The sequence below is a fragment of the Falco cherrug genome, chromosome 3 (assembly GCF_023634085.1).
Source record: "Falco cherrug isolate bFalChe1 chromosome 3, bFalChe1.pri, whole genome shotgun sequence".
In the NCBI taxonomy this organism is placed as follows: domain Eukaryota; kingdom Metazoa; phylum Chordata; class Aves; order Falconiformes; family Falconidae; genus Falco; species Falco cherrug.
The window spans coordinates 42,285,486-42,308,679 of record NC_073699.1 but is presented as its reverse complement, the minus strand read 5'-3'; the positions used below and the strand labels follow the sequence as shown (position 1 = coordinate 42,308,679).

General features: G+C 38.4%; 1 protein-coding gene across 9 annotated transcripts in view; it reads right to left on the bottom strand.

The window, feature by feature from the left end:
• NCOA2 (nuclear receptor coactivator 2) overlaps positions 1 to 23,194 on the bottom strand; it is a 190,019-nt gene that overhangs the window by 36,208 nt on the left and 130,617 nt on the right. For all 9 annotated transcript variants that reach the window (XM_055706229.1, XM_055706227.1, XM_055706226.1 and 6 more), the window contains 7 exons: positions 17,244 to 17,347; positions 12,258 to 12,435; positions 10,663 to 10,848; positions 9,684 to 9,785; positions 9,454 to 9,594; positions 6,048 to 6,195; positions 2,913 to 4,182 (listed from right to left, as the gene is read on the bottom strand). In XM_055706229.1, coding sequence (XP_055562204.1) covers positions 2,913 to 4,182; positions 6,048 to 6,195; positions 9,454 to 9,594; positions 9,684 to 9,785; positions 10,663 to 10,848; positions 12,258 to 12,435; positions 17,244 to 17,347 — 2,129 coding nt within the window. The remainder of the gene's footprint in view (positions 1 to 2,912; positions 4,183 to 6,047; positions 6,196 to 9,453; positions 9,595 to 9,683; positions 9,786 to 10,662; positions 10,849 to 12,257; positions 12,436 to 17,243; positions 17,348 to 23,194) is intronic.

Below are 23,194 nucleotides of genomic sequence, written 5' to 3'. Positions count from 1 at the left end.
TTTTGATGCTAAATATTTTCAGTGATTTTATAATTGGGGTAAAGTGGTTATTTGTTTAAAGGCCTGGCCTTCAGCTAGATAAACGCTTACATTATTTTATATTCCCCACCATTTCCTCTCCTACTCCACGCTGAACTTGTCCTGTTTATTCAGCTCCAGGTTTCACTGCATTTTAAGTAGGTTTTAAAATGCTATTTACAAGCAACGGGAGGAGCAACAAAAGCCCTTCTGTCATTATCCAGCAGCCTTCCATCACAGCTTTGGGACTGGCTTCTTACCTTGGTGCTGAGGAAGCCTGAGCACTTCAGCCCTTACCACTTTATCACAACTCCTGCACTGCTTCATGGTTTTCTCAACAGCCCCAGCTCCTGGACCTTCCTGTACCCCCAGTTCCCTCTCTCCTGGGAGACAATCTCCGTCTTCAAATTTCAAGAAAAGGCAACGCATCCATAGCCCATACTCCAACACCCTCAAATCCCTCCCCTGACCTCCGAAAGACAGAGCCTAAAAATAAAAAATGAATAGACTATTCACTTTACAAAGTTCATAATACTTGGGACCTGATTTTCAAATGCTTGAGATTGGCAATGCTTGTAGACACTGAAGTCTGTGAAGTTATTCTTATAGTTACATGTTTACATTTAGGGTGAGACGCCACCTGCCTATCTTTAGTCATGAAAAAGTAAGGCAGCTAGTTTAAGCTAGCTGTCTAGGCTACTACTAGTCAATGGGAACATCACTAGACAGCAGCTTACCTTCGCTATTTTAGACACACTTTATCTAGGATAAGATAAAAAAAAATCCTGGAGTCTTTTTCTATTTTTCCATCAACGATAAAAGGAACTTGTACAACTACCTCAGACTAGACAGATAACTTCTAGAGGGGACAAAACTTGCTCTTCGCAAAAAGGGTTCACAAACTAAGCCATTTTTTGTCTACTCCACAGAGATCATGAAAGAGGAAATTTTAATTCTTTTAGAAATTTAATTCTTGGGGAATAAACCATCTAAAGGCCAAGATCCTGATCTTTTTGGTGATTACCAAATTCTGCATCCTCGCTCAGTATCAAATACTGAGGGCTGAAGGATCTCTGCCCTCAGTCTGGTACTGACTTCAATGTGCGAGATCTGAACTAGGAATTGAAATCTGTTAGATATTTTAAAAATACTTTATTCTTGCCAGGTTAGCTGTGAATTTCTTGATACCTGTGTTTTGCTAGCCTAACAAAGCATAAGTTCTCATGGAGAACCTAAGCCCTCCCTCTACAGGCACTACAACACAGCAGCTGTATTGAGAGCTAAACTAACATCCAGGCTTGAGGTTAAATCCCTGTAGAAATCAGTGCAATTTGGCACAGTTTCCCCCTAAAACATGGGAAAAATTGAAAAACCACAATTGCTCCTACATAATGTTAATAGCTGTCAAATTCTGTTGAAATAAAAGTGAAGTAACCTTAGGAGACGCCCGGATAACTGAGATTTTAACAATGCTGTGCCCACACTGTAGTGGCATGTTTGGCCTCTATGTTTTGTGGTTACAACCACTGTTGAAAGAACTGTCTACTGGTTAGAGACTGCTGAAAGGGCAAAAGAACAAAAAAGATCCAGTGCTGTGACTTAGGGCAAGGAAAATGTTGTCTATCCTTCCTCAGTCTCAAAATACAATATAGGAAATGATGTATTTATAGACATACAATAATTAAAATACAATAGATTTACAAAAACAAACAAGCTCAAACCCAGTCTGCATACTAGAAATATACAGTATTTTTAAAAAGTGAAGGATATGGCTGTGAATTAAAGAGTCATGAACATTTGCACAGTGTATGATCTGATCATGATTTACAAGCTAAGGCTTCATGCACAGGGCACTGCCTAGGGATTAATGACCAGCTGTGAGAGTTGATAGTGTAGGACAAAGCTAAGGATCATTAACTCCAGCTAGTTATAAACTCCCCAGAAAATGCCTTATACTAAAACTGATACTGTAATTACCCATTTTATAAATAAAATAAACAGTAATATTGAAGTAGCAAATTGCTTTTTCTGCATCCCTTTTTCTTGCAAAGCCCTGAAAACTGGAGCAATCAGGGTGATGTGAACCCGGCGCTTTTTGCAAGTAAATTCTGCATGAAAGCCAGTAAAAGAACACTTCTTAGCATAGGTCCTAACAACATACAGTTTATTAGTATGTTGGGCAGCAGAGCAACAATCAACCTTGCACAGAACGCAAAGAAATTCTGAATGAAAAATTCAATGCAGATAACCTTGCACAGGGAGACATGATGTCTGCACTGAACAATTAATCATCCATGGGAATTTGGGGTTGAATATAAAAATTTTTAAGTAAAAAACAGAAAGTCAAAACCACCACCACCACCACCCCCTAATTAGCACAGAAATAAGGGAAGTCTGTTTCCCTTGATTGTAATTTGCGGATCAAGTATAGCACAAAGACTAGTAATGCAAAGCTGGGATCAATCCTTTCAAACAACCGCTGTCCTCGAGCACGAACCAGCTTTACATGGGGGAAGTGTAGCTGCTGTGCTGGGCTAGGTCAAAAGCCCATCTAGCCCACAGCAGTTCAACAACAGCCTGTGGGAAAAGCTGTCAATAACTTAGCATTAACCAACAGTTACAAGTATTTTCTCTTTGTCTGACTACCATCTGGGAATGGTTCCCCAGTGTTCAGTCCCTGTGCCATCCACCTCCTCCCAGGCAGAGTCTGTTCTTTTAGACAGAGTGATGATCACAACTTAAGAACACCAACTGGAAAACTGAGTGAAAACTGAGTTTCAAAGAACAGGTAACAGCCTCTTGAAGCGTTAAGAAATTATTCTCAAAGGAAGTCAGATGGAAAGGAATGCAGGCCTGGAACATCTCATTCACACGTAATGCAAAGATCTGCTTACCTGTTCATTAGGCTCAAAGCTTATCTCTTCTTTTTCCGTCCTCATAGCTATTAACTTTGTGCTACCGGAAGGGTCTGTCTTACTGTCCAACCGCTCCAGTTTTGGGGGCATGTCTGGTAAACCAATATCTTTAGTATCATCTTTATCTAGCAAGTAGCGAAGTAGTGCATTATTATTCTTCTTAGGACTCGCTGGCTCCTGTTTAACAGTCACCTCTGAACTAGGAGCTGTGCTACTGGACTCCTGGTTCAGTTCTTTGCCTGTGGCCTCTGCTGTGAGCTTGGCCAAATCTACAGGAGAACTACTGTCCTGCAATAGTCTGTGCAAAATTTTATGCTTCTCCTTGAGCGAGGTTCCGTGTGCCGAACCAGACCCAGGCAACCCTCCCGTGGAGTCCTTGCTAACATCTCCCATGGTGCTGGACAAAGGCGAAGGCTCCATCTGATCTGATTTGGTGGTCAGCAATTGTAAGAGTTTTGTCTGGCTTTTTCCGTCATGCAGTTTATTCTGTCCATCAGGTCTCTCGCCACCGACAACGGGTGGCATGTTGCTATCGCTATTCTCTTTCTGTTCTCCTGAATGGCAGCTGCTCTCTGCTTGTCCAGTTGTACCTTCTGATTGCTCCCCATATAGTCCAAAGCAGTCTTTAGAGTCCAGGCTTCCCATCTTGCTTAGCTGGGGAGGATTCATATTCACAGGGGAATTTTGTAAATTTCCCATTTTTAGGTCAGGTGAAGCCAACGACGATCCTAGAGAAACGCCGTGGCCCTCGCTGAGGGCCTGAAGCGCGTTCAGGGAACTGTTGGTGTAGTTATGGCTATTTCCTGTGCTGCTGCAGACTCCCACGGGTGAATGTAAGCTTCCTGCAGGGGAGAACTGACTGGGTGGGATGCGAGGACTTCCTGCCACTCCAGGGCTCACACGATGCCTTGGGGAAAGCATAGAGTTTGGCTGCCCTGGGTTCATGCCGGGGCTGCTTTGTGAGGGGCTATTCATTTTTAGTGCATAGTTACTACCCTGAGGAGTGGATGCTTGTATGCTTGACACATGGTTCATTCCCCCTGAACCACCAAACCTGCCTGCTGGCATGCCCATTTGTTCCTTTGGGCCATTTATGGCAAAATTTATATTGCTACTGATGGTCATATCCTGACCTGGGTTTCCACTGCACATGGCCTGATGGGCAGGGCTGCTGGAGCTGATTGGGTTCAGTATCTTCCCCATTCCTTGTCCAGTCAAATCCTGATTCATTCCACAGACATTCTGCTCTCTGTGTGGCAAGGGGAAGAAAAACAACCTGTTAGCTAAAATGACAGCGGCCAGCTTGCAATTACAATAAAGAAAAACAAGCAAACCCCCAAATCTCACTTTAAAATAACACAACAAACCTACAATTGACAACAAATCAACAACTTGACAAAAGCGATATGTAACTTTCGACACGGCTGCATATTAACAGCATGGTTTTTCAGTACCTCATTAACAAATCAGTGGAAGAGAGGAAAAACAGAATTATACCTCATTTCAATGACAGTCATTAGAAATGCAGATAGGTTACAATTCCAGGCTCTCTCCCTTTAATGTGTATCTCTGCTCTACAACTTGGCAAGAGCTAACTTCTAGTAATGACAGAAATCTCATCTGAAACACACGGCCCAAACAAATACATGTTTTACAAGACAGCTGCAGACAGCTGTTTGCTGGAGTTTTCAATTCTGTGAGTTAGCCCCACCACAAGGCTGGAGTGGGCTATTTGCCCACCAAGTTCATAGTGAAAAGAAAGCTGAAGAAGTTGTATTTCTACACTGCCAGAGTATTTCAATCCTGTTCCAAAACAGCACGTGAGCCAAGAGAACTACTGGATACTGCTTCAGAATGGGAACAGTCTGTTAGCAATCCAGTCCTGCACAGGCACTTAGGAAAAGAGAAGAAAGAAAAAAAATACACACACTGGAGCTGAAACTCCTATTTTAGAGATGCAGGCTGTAAGATGGAGCGAATAGAAGAGAAACACACTCACACATGCTAAAGTGTGAGAAGAAATGAAGCACACTACACTGAAGAATACTGAATCTTGTTACTCTATTTGTTACCTTAGGTATAAAAGCAAAGGTGAGTAACGTTAACTATAAAAAGAGGTGGATTTTTAAAACCTTATTACAAATACAATAGTACCAGTCTTCTGCCAAAAAAAGCAAGAATAGTTGCTAGTACCATTTTCAACTTAATGGTGCTTTTTTAAATTGAAAATTTAGCACTTCATGAAATACCAAGTATATTCAGCAATCCAAAGAAAACAAACTTCAGACAACTTTTTGTCAGGTCAGTTTCCAAATCTACAATCTGTCTAAAATGGTTTCAGTTTTAACTACATTTAGACCTGTTTTCTTTCTTTCAAAAAAGTGCTAAGTGATACTGTGGATACAGGGAAACAGCACTGTTAATTATCATCAGCAAATAAAGCCTGAAACAAAATCTGCCACAAATATACCAGGACATGCAATGACTTCATTCAGATTTTACGTTGGAAGTTCTGAGGTCAGTGATTATCTACCCTTCAATTTAACATGTTATTGCCTGTGTCTTCTTTTAAAAAAAAGCTAATAGTGGTGGCATTTCTTAGGGTTAGACATGTGAAAGCCACTACTCCAAGCACCAGAAGACAAGGAATGGAGACAAGGAGTTAAAATATCCAGTTTGTCTCAAATGCAGTTCTAGTAATCATAACACATTCTTTAAAGAAGAACAAAGCCCAACATATCACGGACTACGAACTACAGGAATTTAATCCTTCAAAGGTTTCCAGATGTAATTAAATTTGGAAGGTTTCTTGTGTCTATTATGCAAAATACAGGAAATTAAAATACTGAAATTAAGAACATGAGATTAAAGTGAATTTTGTATGTTTAATGGAAGATCTTGACCTGACAAACCAGAACGCAATTTATAAATCCTGAAATAATCTTAAATCTCTTCCTGCTGTAAGCATTGATTTTAAAAACTTATTTGTTTTCACACTATCAGTTCTAGGTCAACTGAGCATCTAGCAGCCTTAAACCATATATTTACTTTGGCAACTTCATACTTTCTCTGTCTCTCTGCAGAGTGTGCATGTAATAAACCAGTCAGGATTACCTGTGAAGCATATGCAAGGAGATTACAAGCTGAGGTTCACTAGTCGTCTGAGAACGGATGAGCTTGCTCTTTGTTTGGGCAGAAACGATGGTGCCATCAGACAAGGAAAACCGATAAACAGGACTAAATGCTAGTCCCTGCCTCAGCACTGCAAGCAAGCAAAATAACAGAAATAAATTAATGATATACTATAGTACAGGTAGCTTAGCTGCTCAACATCTGATGATGTTGTAAATCCATCAGCACTGATACCACAGACACTGTGTTAATTAAAAGAAAAAAAGGCAGAAGAAAAACTGAAAATCAATAGATGGGATGCATATAAAATAAAGGTTCCCACATGAAATAAAGGGTGATCAAAAGAAAACCTGTAAGGAGTGGCAGCAATAACAGGACAGATACTATGAAATACAGAGCACTTCAGGAGTGGACAAAGAAGTCCTTGATGTCCATTTCACTTTTCATCAAATACAAGTCTAACTCCTTTTGTTCCTCAATTTTTTTCCATTTGTATCATCTACATCATGATGATTAATATAAATGCCTTTAGTTTCTGTATCATCAGTTTCCATTAGCCTATATCTTTTCCTCCTTACTGCCTGCTTAAATTATCTTGTAATGGTTATTCTCACTACTTCTTTAATTTAAAAAGTCAATAAATCTCTTACATAGAAACAATTAGAAATAAGAACTGGAACAAGGAATTACTAAAAAATACACATCTCAAACAAATTAGAAATACATTTACCTAAGCCAAAACTGGGGCTGTGCTATTCTTCCCCAGCATTAGATATGACTGCATTTCAGGTTTGGGGTTTACTTCACTGCACATGTTCTGCAGCCCTTAAGCTTTCAGTGTAAATCTGGATTTCAACAAATTCAGTGCTCTTAACTTCTGTAGACCCCTATGACATTGCTTTAATTAAAAATTAGCATAATGCTATGGAAAAGCAAATCTGCAAGTATTTATTCTACTGTTCACTCTTTGCCATCAATGAAACAACTCTGATAATTTTCCATTCCTAGTCCAAAAGCATTACATTAGGACTGCAGATATGGCAGGAGGGAAATACTTAACTTCAGAATTTTCACATGATTGTTTTGGGAAAAAATAGGAACAAAGCACTACAAATATTTTTAATTTCCTATTTTTACATACATACACATTTTCTGTTGCTTTGGGTTTGTGTTTTTTTTTTTTAATTAACAGTATCATCTGATCTGCATTTCACTGCTTGTCTTTTAATATTTCCTGTTGTAATGAAATGACACGGTTTTACAAGTGTAGCTTTATTAAATAGTCTCTGCTACAGAGTTACCAGATTTTCAGCCTTACAGGATTGGTTATGATTGCTTTCCTTCCCTGTCCGCCCCCCGCCTCCGTTATATATTGTTCTGCAAGGTTTTAAAGTATTATTTAGGCAGTGAGAAAACAGGAAGCACAATTTAAACAACCAGAAGGTTTTTTTCAGAGTAAAAATGTAAAGAAAAACAAAAACCTACAACTGTGAAACAATACAAAGCAAAATTTCACTGCTAGGTATGTCATTGTTTCAGTTTAACCTTTGGGCACCAGAAGGTCCAAAGCTCTTAACTTTAACATATACTACATCAGGAAATTCCAGTACTCAATGCCAACAGGATACAAGTGAAATCTCTACTTAAATCATTTTCCAAACTAATTCTTTAAGCAAACAAGAATGTTTCCGTATTCCTCTTGAGGAAATGCTATTTTTCTGACTGTGGCCAATAAAAACTTACCATATATTTTGCACTTTATACTGAGAGTTAATTTAAAAGCTTTGTGGTTTTCATATTTTCTCAAGCTAATGCTTCCCCCCCCAAACACACACTGTAACACTGATTTACATGTAGAAGACCACTGCTTTCTTTGCTCTTATTCTCAACCCATAATGACTTAAAAAATGCAAGGCATTCCTCAGTCAAATGCAAAGATGTTACAGCCCAAGATACATCTTGTTTTTCTCCTCCATGCTGCAGGGCAAGGGAAAGAAACATTTCAGCCACTATTCCTCTGTAGTGCTGGATCCTTTGCAGCAAAGCAGTTCTAGAGGTTTTTCCTCCTCCTCTTATCACTCTCTTCACAACCAGGAGAAGCAAAGAGCCCCCTCATTTAGACTAATTCTACAGTTTATATGACGAACCTAAGCCTCTCCTGCAAAATGGTCAGTGTAAACTCCAAAACACACCTATTTTTATCCCTTCACAGATAGCTTAGAGAGGACCCACTCAAGCCTCAGCACTGGATGTAGGATCTGCTAATTTGGTCAAGAATAATTTGAAGAGGACTGAAGTGACAAGTGGCTGGATGGCATAACAAAAACTAACCTGACCCACCTTTGGCACAGACAGGTCCTTACCTGAAACTGCTCTCTAACTCCCCTGCTGTAACTTTTAATTGCATACTACCTTCTTCAGTTCTGTTTGAAATCACAGCATAAGGCTTCATGAAAGCAGAACATATGAAAGAATATTTAACTAATGTCGCATGACTAAAGCTTTTTTTTTTCTGTATGTGTGTATTTGATGGAATAATTTGAGATTCCAGTTACAATTTAGTTTCCAAGACAGCACGCCTGTGGTTTAATTGACCATGGCAACTATTTGTTACAGGCCAGCTGTAAACCCTGTTCTACAAACATGAACCCAAAGAATGATGCTTCTCCACTGGAAATGTTTGTTATTCCCCATTGGCTCAGAAAAGACTTTCCTGTGGACTGTAAAGGGTTATTTGTTTTTTGTAATTTGGATCTGTGCTACTAGAACTATCATGGTTTTATGAAAAGAAAATCCCTCATCCAGTCACTACCATGGAAACCTCATGGGGAACCTTTCACAGTGCAGTACCCTCCCTACACCTTACCTACCATAATCCTGACTGAGTATATGTGCTTCTGGTGTATCCTATAACACTTACCAGCTAGATACAGTACAATAATGTAGGCTTCCAGACAGCATGAGTGCTGCATCTTTGACAATTCACACCGAGTGTTTCTCACGGGAAATGTGACAGTAAAAGTCCATTTTTGTAGAGAAAAGGAATACAGGTCAATGAACTGCAATGTGTGAGCTGAGGTTCTGAAGAGTAACGCGTAGTGAATGTTTTCATGGGCAAGACACAAGGGTCTGTCTTTCTAAAATAATTGTGATAATTTGAAGATTTAAAGCACCCTTCAATATGGCACAGTTATAACACACAGGCTAAAACAAACTGGAGAAAGATGCAAAACCTCTCTAGAGAGACATCAGTTAGGCAAATCAGCTTTAAAAAGAGACTGTCAGTAGCCTTTGATTGTTCCATGTAAACATAACAAAGAGAACACAACCAAGATACACACATAACAAACAGTTTAAATATAGAAAGTGCTAAAAATATGAAACCGACCTTCCTGGTGATGCCTCTTGGCAAAAGATATTTCTCCCTCGTGCTGTGAATGGAACCTCTGAATGCATCTTCTCACCAAGTCCTCCCAGCCAGGTTTCATAGCTGCTCGCATGGTACTTGTGTCCAGTGAAGTTATTTTGCCTGATATTAGATAAAACATTTGTTACAGCAATTTCCCATTTGGGGGTGTGTGTGTGAAAGATAAATTTAAACCTCTTATTTTACAATACCTTGTAGATCCTGGCGTGTAGTAAAGCTCTCTGATGAAGGAAGAAGTGGCCTTTCCTTCATCGGAGCTCTTCTTGCAACACAAATCAAGCAAGACTGCAAATCTTAAAGAAAAATGTTACTTCAGTAATTTGTGTAGAAGAAGAAGTTTTCATTTCCATAGGTAATTCAGAAATATTTTTTAAAAGTTCTTTGGGACCAAAAGAATAGATTTTGTACCACTAAAAGAATAGACAGAACTCAGTGATTTTACATCTTCATTATTTCTTACAACATTAAACACAGGAGAGGTGGGTTTGGTTTCTTTTTTGGATGAAAAATTATCAAAGACTCCACCACCGCCCATAATTATTGGCACGTGTTTATGCATACACCTGTGGCAGCTCAACCACTCAGGAGATAAGTAATAAAAAGAATATACTGCATGCACAGAGAGCACATTTCTGCAACGCTCACCATTTTGTAGCTTCTAAGCCACATTTTTTAAAAAAGCCGCAAATGCTTGCTGCCCCTGAGCAAGCAGCTTTGTAATAGGCCATTTTTACTTATCTGAAACCTTAAAATACAATCTGAGGAAATTTACCTGCTGAAGTAGTAAGTGGTAAAGGAAACTGTAGAACGACTGTCTTCAAATTCTAAGAACTCAAAAAATTGCCCATTAAACTTTCCTCTCAGTCAGCTGCACTCTCTTACAATTACCATGATATAAAACCAGGATCTCTTCAAGGTAAACAGGGTTTCCTCTCAATTTCAATGACATCGGTTTAACACACAGGTGCATGCAAGTGTATACACTCATAACCCAAGATGAAAGTACACTTCTACAGTTAAATGAAAAAGGAGAAAACTTAGAACTTTTCCATTTTTCAGGAATTAGAAGTAACTTTATCAACTTTGCCTTCTTTTCAACTGCACCAAAACTGCTGACCCACAGCAGCATGGAAAGACAAAATACTAACACAAACTGAAAGTGGTAATTACCTTCACCGTCCTCCTTGAAGGAATTTGGTTGAGAAACAGCAAAGCACTGCATAGTTTCATATTTCTGATGTGCTTCCTGGTTATCATGGCCTTCTTCAGAATCAGCAAGAGGTTTTACCAGCATCCGACAATTAAAGGTATGGCTATTACGCCTAGGAGTATCACCAGACCAAGATCCCCCGTTCACTGAGCAAAGCAAAGATCGTATAGTGAGATAAATCTGGTAGCAGTCATTTCTGCTGCTTATCCACAGGAAATTAATCAAGGTGCTTTGCTTTGGTTGGGAAACCAGCTCATTGAACAACAACAATCTATTTTTAATATTAGAGCCCAAACCAGCACACAGCAAGGTAATTTATAAAATTCTCAGATTTTAAGAGGACTGCTAATTTGTTCAGCTATCAGGGTTTTTTTGAAGTGACTTATAATGACATAGTAGAAAAGCAAGATAAGTGTCTAAATATTGGTGCATGTAAAAGTTACACAGTCCAGTGAAAAGCCTACTGGGTAGATCAAGTTATTTTATGTGCCCAGAAGAAATAAGGCAGTATGTAGGATCTGTTCAGTGAATTTAAAAGTGATTAATACAAAAGAGATGACAGCATTGTATAAAAATCTGTGTCCAGATTGGAAACAGAAAGAAAAGAAACCAATATGCATGTATAAAAACAGGAAGCAATACAGTCGGGAATATATTGAAACACATAGTCTCAGCTACAATGGGAAACGACTGAAGGCATGAGAATGACCTGGGTGCAGTGATGGATAAAACTAAAGCCTAACACAGTGCTTAAGACAAGTAAAAAAGGAAACAAAATCCTGAGATGCACAAATATAGGTACTGGGCACCCGTCAGAGCAAATTTATGTAACACCACATAAGGAAATAGCAGGGTTGTATTTCAAATACTCTTTACTTGCCCTCTTCAGTCATAAAATGCAATAAAGGCAGTAATTTGTGGGGTTTAGCCATTTACATATTTGATTCTTCAGGGTTTGTAAGTACAGTCATAACATGCTGAAGTGAATTGCATAATATATTTTAAACTGCTGTGAGTAAATGAGGCACCCAGTATTGACTTTCTCTTTCTGTTCACCTCCTTCAAAAACCAATGACATTAAACCCAAAATTAATATGAATCTAAAAGTGGCTGCAACTCACAGGTTTTGAAAGATAAGGGTAAATACTGGTGAGACTAAAGACACTGACATAAAAATTCTAGCATAAGGAGTTTTCTGATTTTTCTTTTATATTCTCCCTCTTTTGGGCCATTCTTACAATAACCAGCATAGGAGAATTAACAGAGAGTTCACATAGCTAACGCTGTCTTTTCAGTGATTCACTCTGGAGATCCATTAAAAATATCAGCTAACATGAGTTACTAAGAGTAATTTTAACAAAGGAGAATCTGAAAAGTGGAAGATGCTTTTGAGAATAATATTAATCATTCATACAGTCTATATATACATTAAAAATAAATAGTATATATGATGAAACTGTAAGTAGTGCAAGGACATTAACTGAAGTTATTGAAATGCTGATTTATGAAACCAAAGTTAAATGAGTAATGTATGATATGATGAAAAGATATATACCTAAAGATTTTGGCAGCAGGATTTTGACAAATTCATTGTGGTCCCCTACATGCAGGATGCTATATATGCTTGTGTTCATCAGCTCTTCTTGGTTGTACCTTAGATACTGTGTCACATTCTCAGAAACAAACACAACATTACCTTCTGGGTTCACTACAAAGAAGAACCCATCTAGGGCCTAAAGGGGAAAAAAACAAAAAAAAGGCAGAGAGAGAGAAAGAGAAAAAGAGAGAGGAAGAGAGAGAAACACAATACCAAACAATCAGATTAATAAGATACCCAGAAAATAAATATTCACTTCAGAAGGCATAGCTGAATCTTTCTGCCTCCATCCCACTTCTTATAATCTTGTCAAAGGACACATCAGATTGAGCACCTAATCTTACTTATATCAAACCTGTGTAAAAGCACAGAAAGGTGCACACCTTGCAAAATAATGAAACCCAGATATGAAAACAAATGAAAACCCCCATCCCAAACAAACAAATCATGGAAGAGGTTGCAACCTATCTGCCTGCCTATGAAGTAAGAAACCTGAATCAGAAGCTGGTTCTGCTACACCTAGAGCCTGTTCAGTCCTCTATGCAGCACAGGGAGACTGATCCCAGGGAAACATCACAAGATGTGCTGGCACAAGGCAAGGAAAACACTCGCAGAAAGAAGGAGAAACACTCTACCCCCACCCGCAGCAGTGCACCTGTGAATATATATTCACGTAGAAGTGAGGCTCCATGCAGCCAGGAACATGAGGCATTAAAAGCAGAGAAGGGCAAAGGGAGCTGAGGGCAGGCAGTGAGCAGCAAGATGGAGCAGCTTTAGTCCCTACTCCCAGGACTGATTTCATTTTCTTTATTTGACACCAGTTTAATCCAGTCCACACACGATCCAGGGAACAGGAACCAGACTTTCACCTCTTCAACTTAGCTCCATGGTATTCCAAAGGACTTAAAGTTTGTGTGAGGAAGTGTCTAAATTAGTAATTTCTGCTGATTAGTTTCCCCCTTATCTCTTGTGATAGTGACAACCTAGCTGCTGCATTCTTTCCAAGATATCTGCTGTATGTTATCTGAAGCCTAAGCCAAATACTACATCACTTTTACCTGATGAGGATAAAGTAAAAATCTGAGTATCAGTAAGAACTTCTCATCCAAACTTTCTTTTCCTTAGACGCAAACATGGTTGTGAATGGTAAAAATATTTCAGAATACATCCCTCTAACTTTATGTCATGAGCAGATGAAGGGGGATACATTTAAACGTAAAGCACCAAAGCCTTTGGTCTAAACATTCATTATCAATTAACCCACACAGACTTCTGCAGCTTTGCCTGATTTATTCACCTCTCTGATGACTGGTGGGAAATCACTAGAACAGTTGTCAGTTACTGCTCCTCCAGGGACAGAAGCAAGTCAGAAAGACAGGCAACCCATGATTCATTCAGGGTTAATTAAACCCAAATGGATCCATACTAAACCTGAACTCAGCTCAGTCTAACAAGGAGCAGTTGCCATAGCAAACATACACAGGCATGTGGCATTTTTGATACGACCAAACTTGTACACTTGTGCATTGGTCTTAGCTGGCAGTTCTCAAGTTCTCAGGCTACAGATACGTATTACAAATATTGTACACTGCTGAGCATGTAGCAAATCCAGACAGTACAAAAAAGAAGGCTAAGGAGGGATCTTACGTCTGTCTTCAGACACCTAGCAGAAGGCTAAAGAGAAGACAGAGCCAGGCTCTATTCAGAAGTTCACAAGGGAAGGACGAGATGCAACAGGCACAGTTTGCAAGACAGGAAGCTTCATGGAGATACAAAAATAAAAAAAATCACCATGAGGGTTGGTCAGATATAGGAAAAGGCTGCTCAAAGAGGCTATGAAATCTCCTTCCCCAGAGATATGCAAACCTTGGCTGGACTAGGACCTGAGCCACCTGCTCTAGTCAGACCTGCTTACAGTGGGAGGTGGAACTAAACATGCTCCAGAGGTCCTTCCCCAAGTGCGTTAATGATTCTGCCAAAGCGGAGGGACAGTGAAAGCACAATGCATAAGCAGAGTGGCTGAGCCAATCATTGCCAAATGCTTTGTTTGTTCTATTTTTAAGTTACAAAATAATAAACCTCAAAAATAAACGTACAAGTATATACTCTTCCTGACTGCCTCTAAATTAGGATAAAATATGTCTTTTTTTCTCCTGATAAATTCTAATCTCTGACTTCATTTTTTATTATTGCCATCTTCTTGTTTCTGATCATTCTTGGTTCCTCCTGTCACTTCACTTTCTTTGCAGAGCCCCTTCCTTTCCATGTGCTTTCATAACATTCATGACATTTTTATGCTGACTAGTATTTAGTTTAACTAACAATGATTTAGAAGATTTAATTAATTGAGGCTCTAATACAATTTCCTATCAGCACCTCTGCAATGCATTAGTGTCTTAGACTGCATTTCACTACTGCTTGAAGCCAATGTAAACATGATGTCTTTGGTTTAGTCCTTTCTACATCATGACAGCTCCCTGTACTGAGGATATGAGAAGCTGGACCTGAGAACTGAATTGGCTGAAAACGAATACAAAAAAAAAAAAAAGTTAGCCACATCAGTCCCTGAACTGGCCCATCATGAAACCACATGGCATTTAGAGCTGGCAGATGGGTGTGGGTTTGGCTGAACCATTCTGCTTGGCAGCAGTTACACAAACTCAAAGGGACTGCAAAACCAAAGCCATAGCAGATGTTTATCACAGTCCTAAGGAGAGATGGCAAGCAAAAGATTATAAGCATTACTGGCATCCCACAATAATCTCCAGTTTTCCCTACTATTTCCTACTCTGGCAACTTCTTTGGCAAGGAAGTGCTCTGTGCTGTTTCCTCACAGCTGCTTCTTGGGTTGACCACAGAAGTGGTCATCTGAGCCTAGAGGGCTTTATATGCCATTTCTTTCTATTCTAATAATAAAATAACGTTACGGGTAAGCAGCAACAGGCTTTTGAGCAAGTTAATGCACCAAGCCACTTAAATCTTTTAGAAGCTTCCACTTTTGCAATAATTTCTTAATTCCTTCCCCAGATACATGCCACCACAACAAAAAATCTCTTTTCAGAGCTACTGGGACAATGGGGGAACAAATAATGGACAACATGCTGGAAGAGAAAACAAGAAAACAGGTATTATTTTAGATGATATACTAGAACAGAAAATACATTTGTGTTCTTTGCTACGTTGTCAGCTCTCTTTATTATTTTTCACCCTCCCTTCTTATCTACTTTATGCTTTAACCAAGAAGCATGTTCAAATATCCCTCAGAGGCAGCTGCATGATTAATTTTACTCACTTTCTTCAGCTGGAAACAGTCACTATTTTGAGGATCCTTCATTTTATTCTTTAATAAAAACAGATAATCATATTTCTAAACCAAATCAACTAATAAACTGTTCATCACCATTGCCATTTTTATTATTATTTGGCAATGGAAAAGGGTAGTTTTTTGAAGAGCTTATATAAAGGGGTTCTGTAAGATGAAATAACTTAATTTCATTTCCTTAAGGAGATAAAGACACAAAGAAAGTATCTGTAGTCTTTTCACAGCAAAAGTATAACAACTTTCAGTCCTTTTAAGTTTCTTGGTGCAAAAGGACCACAGTTTATTAATTTAGTTCCACAATATTTCATTGTTAATATGCAATGGTTTTACTGCAAATGAAAACTAAATTAAATGGAATAACGGATCAGATGGGTGATTTTACATGTCAGGTTTGCTGCAATAGCCAATCATGCAAGATAAGCCAGGAAAAAAAAGTCATCTTATCCTTATTTTTCCTGTAATTAAAACAGGTCCTTACAATTAAATTAATAGGAAATTGAAGACAAATTTTAACAGAGCAATGCAAAAGATGAATGTTTAACCTTGTCTGACAGCAAAACCAACAACAATCAATTCAGTGAGCATGTACAATAAATCTTAAATTAAATCAAACCAATTAATTTGTTACCTCCACTTTTGAAAGAAAAATGTTTTCACTCCAACCTGCCTAATCTTCCTTATGTTTAGTACTGTGACCTTGGAGCCTTTTTTTCATACGTAGTACAGAAAACTGTGTTTTCATCTAACAAATCATGAAAAATAATGCAAATACTTAAAGCTGTTATAACATGCATCTTGTTGCTGCAACATTCAGAAATCACAGAATAATTATGCTTCTACCAAAGTTGGTTCCTTTAGCTTGACTCAGAGTTTGTGTTTTTGTTTTATCTAAAGTAACATTTATTCTTCCTTGCAGATAAAGTCCACAGTCAGAACAGGAATAAACAGTTTGCAAGTGAGCTTGAGCAGATAAAGCAGTAGTGCCAAAGGACAGTAGCACATGACATTAGGTTCCCAGATAACATACCTACCCAACATTACTATTAATAGATTTTGAAACTAGGTTTTAACCATGCAGCCTTCTGGGATATCAAATTAATAGCTAGAATCAGACAGAAATCTTAACTGAACAAACTGAAATAGGTGTGTTGAAAAGCTCTCCTAGATTACTTTCATATTCTAGAGGGAAGGGTCATGCTGAAATGATAAAACATTAAAACAGTATAGTAATGACATGCAATTTTAGAGGAAATATTCACATGTATAATACTGTATATGTAAGTCAATGCTTAGGTACAACAGGTCTCCCAAATCTGTTGTGGTTTAGAACAAACAAAACATGCACACGCAGAAACCCAGGACTTGCTACCAACTGAAGCCCCTCAAGCTGTCTGCATCACAAAGCAGTAGAATCCCCACCCCAAGTTAAAGAGAGTTTCATCACTGAATCCAATAGAAATATGCTGCCTGCTTTTAATGACATAACCCTTGAGCAGCCAGGATGGCTTGTCTCTCTTGACCATTCTTTTACAGCAACCTCTCCACTTTTTCATTTCATTACACTGCTCTTCATCCTAGGGGGAGCAGAGCTGGCTTAAATAAAGAAATTTTTTGCTCTTCACCTCAAGCATCATTGGTCCAAGTGCATCCTTGTCGATGACACTCTGACCCGTAGATGATACATCTGCTTTTTGCACTTCATCTTCATTAGCTGCTGCTGCTTTTTCTGCAAGAAAGAAAACTATGTGTTAAATGACAGTGCAGTGCTCTTTAAGTGATATAGTAAGAGCCCAGAGAGTATTGGGACTAGCTATGAAACAGTTACAACACAACAATTCTGAAAATGAGATTAAATAGTCTCCCATAATGATCAACAGAAGCATAACTAGCATATTTGCTTCTCAGTTTTGACGTTTTATGGCACAAATGAAATAATTTTTGCTATTTCTCTGCTAGACATTTTACTGAACTACAAAACAACAATGGGCAAAGACAAGGGCTTCTTATGAAGGTGCAATCAGCAAAAGCCAGGATCAAGGTGTAGTAGAAGACTGATCTAAAAGAGCATGCAAAGCTTACAGCTGCACAACTTTTCCACGATCGCTATGTTTAGAAGGAAAAACTTAAAGTCCGCAATCTACTGTTTCAGTACTGAGAAACAGCAATCTCATTTCTGTTCCCATGCCTCCACCCACATTTTTACGATCACATAATTTTCATACTGCCTTATTTACCGATCTATTATTGAAACTACATACAATTTCAAGTGCTGTATTTGAAAACTACAGGCAAGAAAATAATGATTTAAGGTTTATGGATCATAATGCCACATATTACAATGTTACATACAGTATCACAGATCACAGCCAACTCCAAATGTAAGGGATACTCATACATATTAGAACTTTCAAATCAACAGGGTTTATAATTCCTATCAAGTAATGGACTGTATTAATTTTTCTATTCCAAGAATGATACTGGTGTTTAAGGAAGAAGTAATAAAAGTAATGAAAATACCATACGAATACATATTCTACATTGTAAGTTAATGAAACTAGTTTTTTTTGTTTCTAATTCTATACTCAAAACATTCTTTTATTATTTTTCAAGCAACTGTGTAAAAGCTAGGGCTATGCTGCAACCTACAATATTAAAAATAATTAAAGATTTCTTATTTGTAATATTGTGCAAAAGATTATTTTAATAAACATGAAAGCACATGAAATTATGATAACAAGAATTTATGCCTTCTACAAAAATAAACCAGAAGATTCATTGTAGGAATTACTGAAAGTGCCATGTGCAGATGGAGCAAAGGGCCTTCAGAAAATCACCCTTAGTGAAAATTAAAACATCAGTCATACAGATTGAAATGTACCCAAATGTACAGTATTTTCCACAATCTGTAGGTCTGCAATACTGCAGCCAAAGTTCCTCTGAACTCTTTCCTTGGCAGAGGTTACAAGGTCAGTGTGAATATATGCTGCTCAGGCATACAGTAAAGGAACTGCTTCTGAGAACCCCTGGGTGTTCTCCTATCAGTGATCGCCCGCTGGCAATAAGGCTTTGGTCACTTGGGCTGTCTCATCCTAGATTTGTATGTTTCTGGCTTTCATGAAAAAAGAACCAGAAAAATCTTAGCGGTCTTCTCAGGGTATGTTCATACACAATGTAACACCACTGTGAATAATGATGAAACAAAATTGTTCTGAAGAAGGACTGTTTCAACTAATGGAAGAATTTAAATCACTCTGATTAGCATAATCTCAGAGAAATAAATACACTAGAAGTAACTACTAACCCTTCCTCTTCCACTTAAGCTTACCAGGACACAAAATTAGTATTTCTGGTTTGGACTGAGGACTACAGTGAGATTTTCTTTTTTTTCTTTTCCTTTCTCCTTTTGGCAAAAAGCAGAAATTAGATGTAACTGAAAAAAATAGAACAATCCTTCCCATACTACAATATAGCAGAGTTGGCACCATATGATGACACAATACTGAAAACATGTTCTAAGAATTCTAAAAGATTCTAAAGATAGGGTTGATCTTTTAATAAAGTCAGCATTGATATTTGTTTAACATCTGTTCCTGGTAGCATAAAGTGATCCCCGGTTTCACACTGCAAAATATTATAATGGCTACAGATATCAGCTTCCTGCTTTCATCCCCTCACTGCTTCAGCCACTGGTACCACCTTGAGTATCAGAGAACACGGGATTATTCTCCGTGTGCTAGAAATGGAGAGGGGGCTGCAGATGTGGTCCGGCAACGGTGTGCAAGCACATTCATTATATGGTCTTTCCTCATTTCACCAATTTACAAAGACTACTTTTACCACCTGTTTTTCACATAATACAAACTATTTGCTGAATTTTTTTTTTCACTCTTAAAACCATGGAGTTCATACAAACCACCAATAGCATATCCATAAAAGCAGCTGTTCTCTTTTATGCCGATTGGTGAGGTTTTATACAAAGGAAAAGGAGAATGTATTCAATTACTAGAATGGTAATCAACACAGAAGCTGCAATACCAGGTCAGACCAAGGATCTCTCTAGCCTCACGACCCGTCACTGACAGGGGCTGCTTTCCCCTCTGGTTCCCCCTTTCTCTGTTTCAACCCTTTGATCCCTGACCACTTCTGTTCCATCATCAGCTGTCTCTCACAACCATTCAATCTCTCCACTTTCTTTTCCCTTAGACACCCTTTTCCACAGAGGGCCCAATACCTTTGCGAGATCAATAAACACAGCGCTTCCTCAAGGAAAATGCAATGAACTCAGAAAATAGGAAAATACTATTTAGACACAAACACTGCCTACCTGCCTCTCCCAGTGAAGGTGACAACGTACACTACGCTACTCATGATGGTTGGTTAGGTATTCTGAAAAGCTTTATAAATCACAAGTACTCCAAAATTATGGACTTCATAATTGGATCTGTAACTGAACTGTGTAAAGTTAAGTGGCCAGAGAGCTTAGAAGAGGCTATACCTTCAGGCCACAGGTCCCTATACATTTAAGTGGCATTGTATAGGAAACCATAGCCACAGACAGCCTCTGAGTAGGACCAGCAGTAACTTTTGCCAATGTTATAAACTGCAGCTACTGATCATGTTCAACTATTCAATAAATTATCTATTTCTGACTGAACTACAGAGCCTCTCATGAAGAATCTATCAGCACACAGAGGAAAAGTAAGTGCAAACCCTGTCAGCAGTGTCGTCCTGACAGCCAGACGTGGGGAACGTCTTGAAATGAAAATCTTTTCTTCAGTGACACAGCACGTGGGGCTAATTGAGAAAAAAAAATTGTTGAAGAAGGTTGGAAAAAACCAACAACTGATACATGAATTTCTAGTGCCGGCAACACTCATGCATTTATCACGAGTCAGTATTTTTTTGTTTTTCTTAACAGTTCCAGCTTCTGGCATTAAGCAGCAGCGCAAAAATGTAAAGTTTACTTTTCCTTTTTTCACTTCTATCTTTTTTAGGTTCACTGGGGGCCCTACAAACAAATCAGAAGCACAGAGAGTTTATTATTTCTACAGTAGATTAATGATTTTTGAATGTTAGGGGTTAGGAAAATAGCTGCAGAGGCCCAACCTTGCAAATCCTCTCGGAAGCCTTTTTTCCAGCCCCACGGGAGTTGCTGGTATTACCCTGTGACTAACCACAGACCCTAGGTTTTTCCATAGCAAACAGGAGCCAGTTCCCTGATCTCGCACCTTCCAGCGATGCCACCTCCTAGAACAGCAATGCCCCTGTTCAAATGGAAAACGCCAGGAAAGCTTACACAGCTAGCCGAGTGAGATTTAGTAAGGAATGAGAAACGCAGCCTTGCGCCCGCAGAGGAGGTAAGCGGGGTGGAAAGGGGCTTCCCGTGGCCTCGCCTCCACACAGGGAAATCTCCACTGGAGAGGGAGTATTAGATTAGAAACTGGTCCCATACTTACGAATATGGTTACCAGGGATCAAGCGCATTTTAGCTAAATTATAGTGGAATAAACCTCACACACATGAAATAATTATCAGCTCTGCTCAATTAAGACTTTAGCCTAGAGAGAGAAAAAAATTTAAATAAAATACAAGTACTCCTGAGAGAGATACTACAAAGAATATATACATCCAATTATGTAGTGCTTTAGTGATGTGTGTAATTTAAACTTTAAACTGTGGGTATGTTTACAATTGTATAAGTAGTAATATACTAAAATACATATTAATATTTTCAATTGGGCATCTTCCTAGTGATCACAAACTGTATTTACTTTTCTACGTTAATATACAGAAGAGAGAAGGAAAAAAAAAACCCCTTATAAATATTTTCTGACAAATTCATCAGTGGGAAAGCCTCAAGCTTTATTTGAAGCTCATTACAGATTCTGAAAGCAAACCTTTGTGAAATCACATTAGTTTAACAGAATTTCCTAAGTCAGAGAAAGAGAAGCCAAAAGCAATAGTTTGAAGTCTCCTGCTACATTTTAACTTCGGAAGCCTTCCTAGTTTTCCATCCTCTCAACTCAAGCTACGTTGGTTCTCTCTGGGTTTCTGACAGCAGACTCAGAAGTGCTACTGATGGGCATCACCTTCTCTTAGTTGTGTTTCAAACCCTCCCCTCCCTACAGGTGGGCAGACAGGACCAGCTGAACCACCCCAAAAGCTCTCTGTCTGTATTCAAGCTCTACTCCAAATTCCTTAATGAACCCAGCCACATAAATATTTCCATCTTGATGCTCTCTACAAAACCAAAATGACTTTTTAAAGTAAAGAACAAAAACATAGCCTCTGCAGGGATTGCAGAAAGACGAAGCATAATCTGAAAGACAAAATTTGCGTCAACACACATGTAGTTTATTTTGCATTGGCGAAATACTTCAGGTTCTTCACAGAACAAGAGAAGCAAAAAAGAGATGCTGGTGAAACCCTGGACAGGGCAGCACCCGTGCTCTACAAACTGCTGAGAAAAGAGATTAAAAGAAAAAAACCTGTAACAGGCAGAATCAAATTTATTATCCAATATTGTTTAAAACAGGTTTTATCAGGTGTCCTGTATAATTGCCGTTCTTCATAATTTTCTATTGGATTGCGATTGAAATGCCACACCCATCTCAAATCATATACCCTCATTTACATAATAAGTAAAAATATAAACAAAGAGATTTATCATAAGGGATACTAGAAAGCTCAACTCTGCACATTAGGAGAATCACACTAATGAAGAAAGATCCCCGTAACAGTGACAGCAACAGTATACCGTTACAATCATGGGAAAGCGATTGTAAATGCTATATAATGTTTAAAAATGCAATTAAATTTTACACTTTAACTGTCTTAAAAACAACTTAATCTTCTCAATTTTTTTGTATGTTTTAGCCAACTACTTTTGTCTTGCCTCATGCATATTTGTGAGTAAGTTTACCCTGGGTGGTTTCTGGTCTCTCCTGAATTGGTGTGCAAAAACAGAACCCAAACAATCAAGGAAACAGTATGTAATTGGCCCAAGATAAGGGTAGATACAGTATTAAAAAAATACACATTAAAACACATAATAGAAAGTAAACTTAGCAAACTACTAAACTGTAGTTGACATTACAGTTTTAAGTGTTAGATTTAATAACATTTAAAATAGTAGATGTAATAAAAAAATCTGAGTAGGACTATTGCTAAGTAATGATACTGGCTATGGTAACAGACAGGAGATTTTTAACATGAATAGGCCTATACAAAAAGTACCTTCAAAGGTACTGACTTGAATAAAAACCAGAAAAAAAAACCCCAACAAAAAAAGAAAGCTTGTATTTGGTAACATGAGTTTTGGATCACTATACATGATGAAGCAAAGCAGTGAAGAATGTGTAAGTTATTCTGATGCTTGGTTAACCACAGGGAAAGCACCTCTGCCTTGTAACTGCTTAATTCAAAGCACTACAATCCATGGCTCACATGGAACTTGATATCGACATGCATGTTTCTTACCCAGTTTCCATTGCCTTGACACAAGTTGGTTTTTCTCCCTGAAAGCAAGCAATTTTTCAAAAGACCGGTGCCTAAGAAACAGCAACTATTTCAG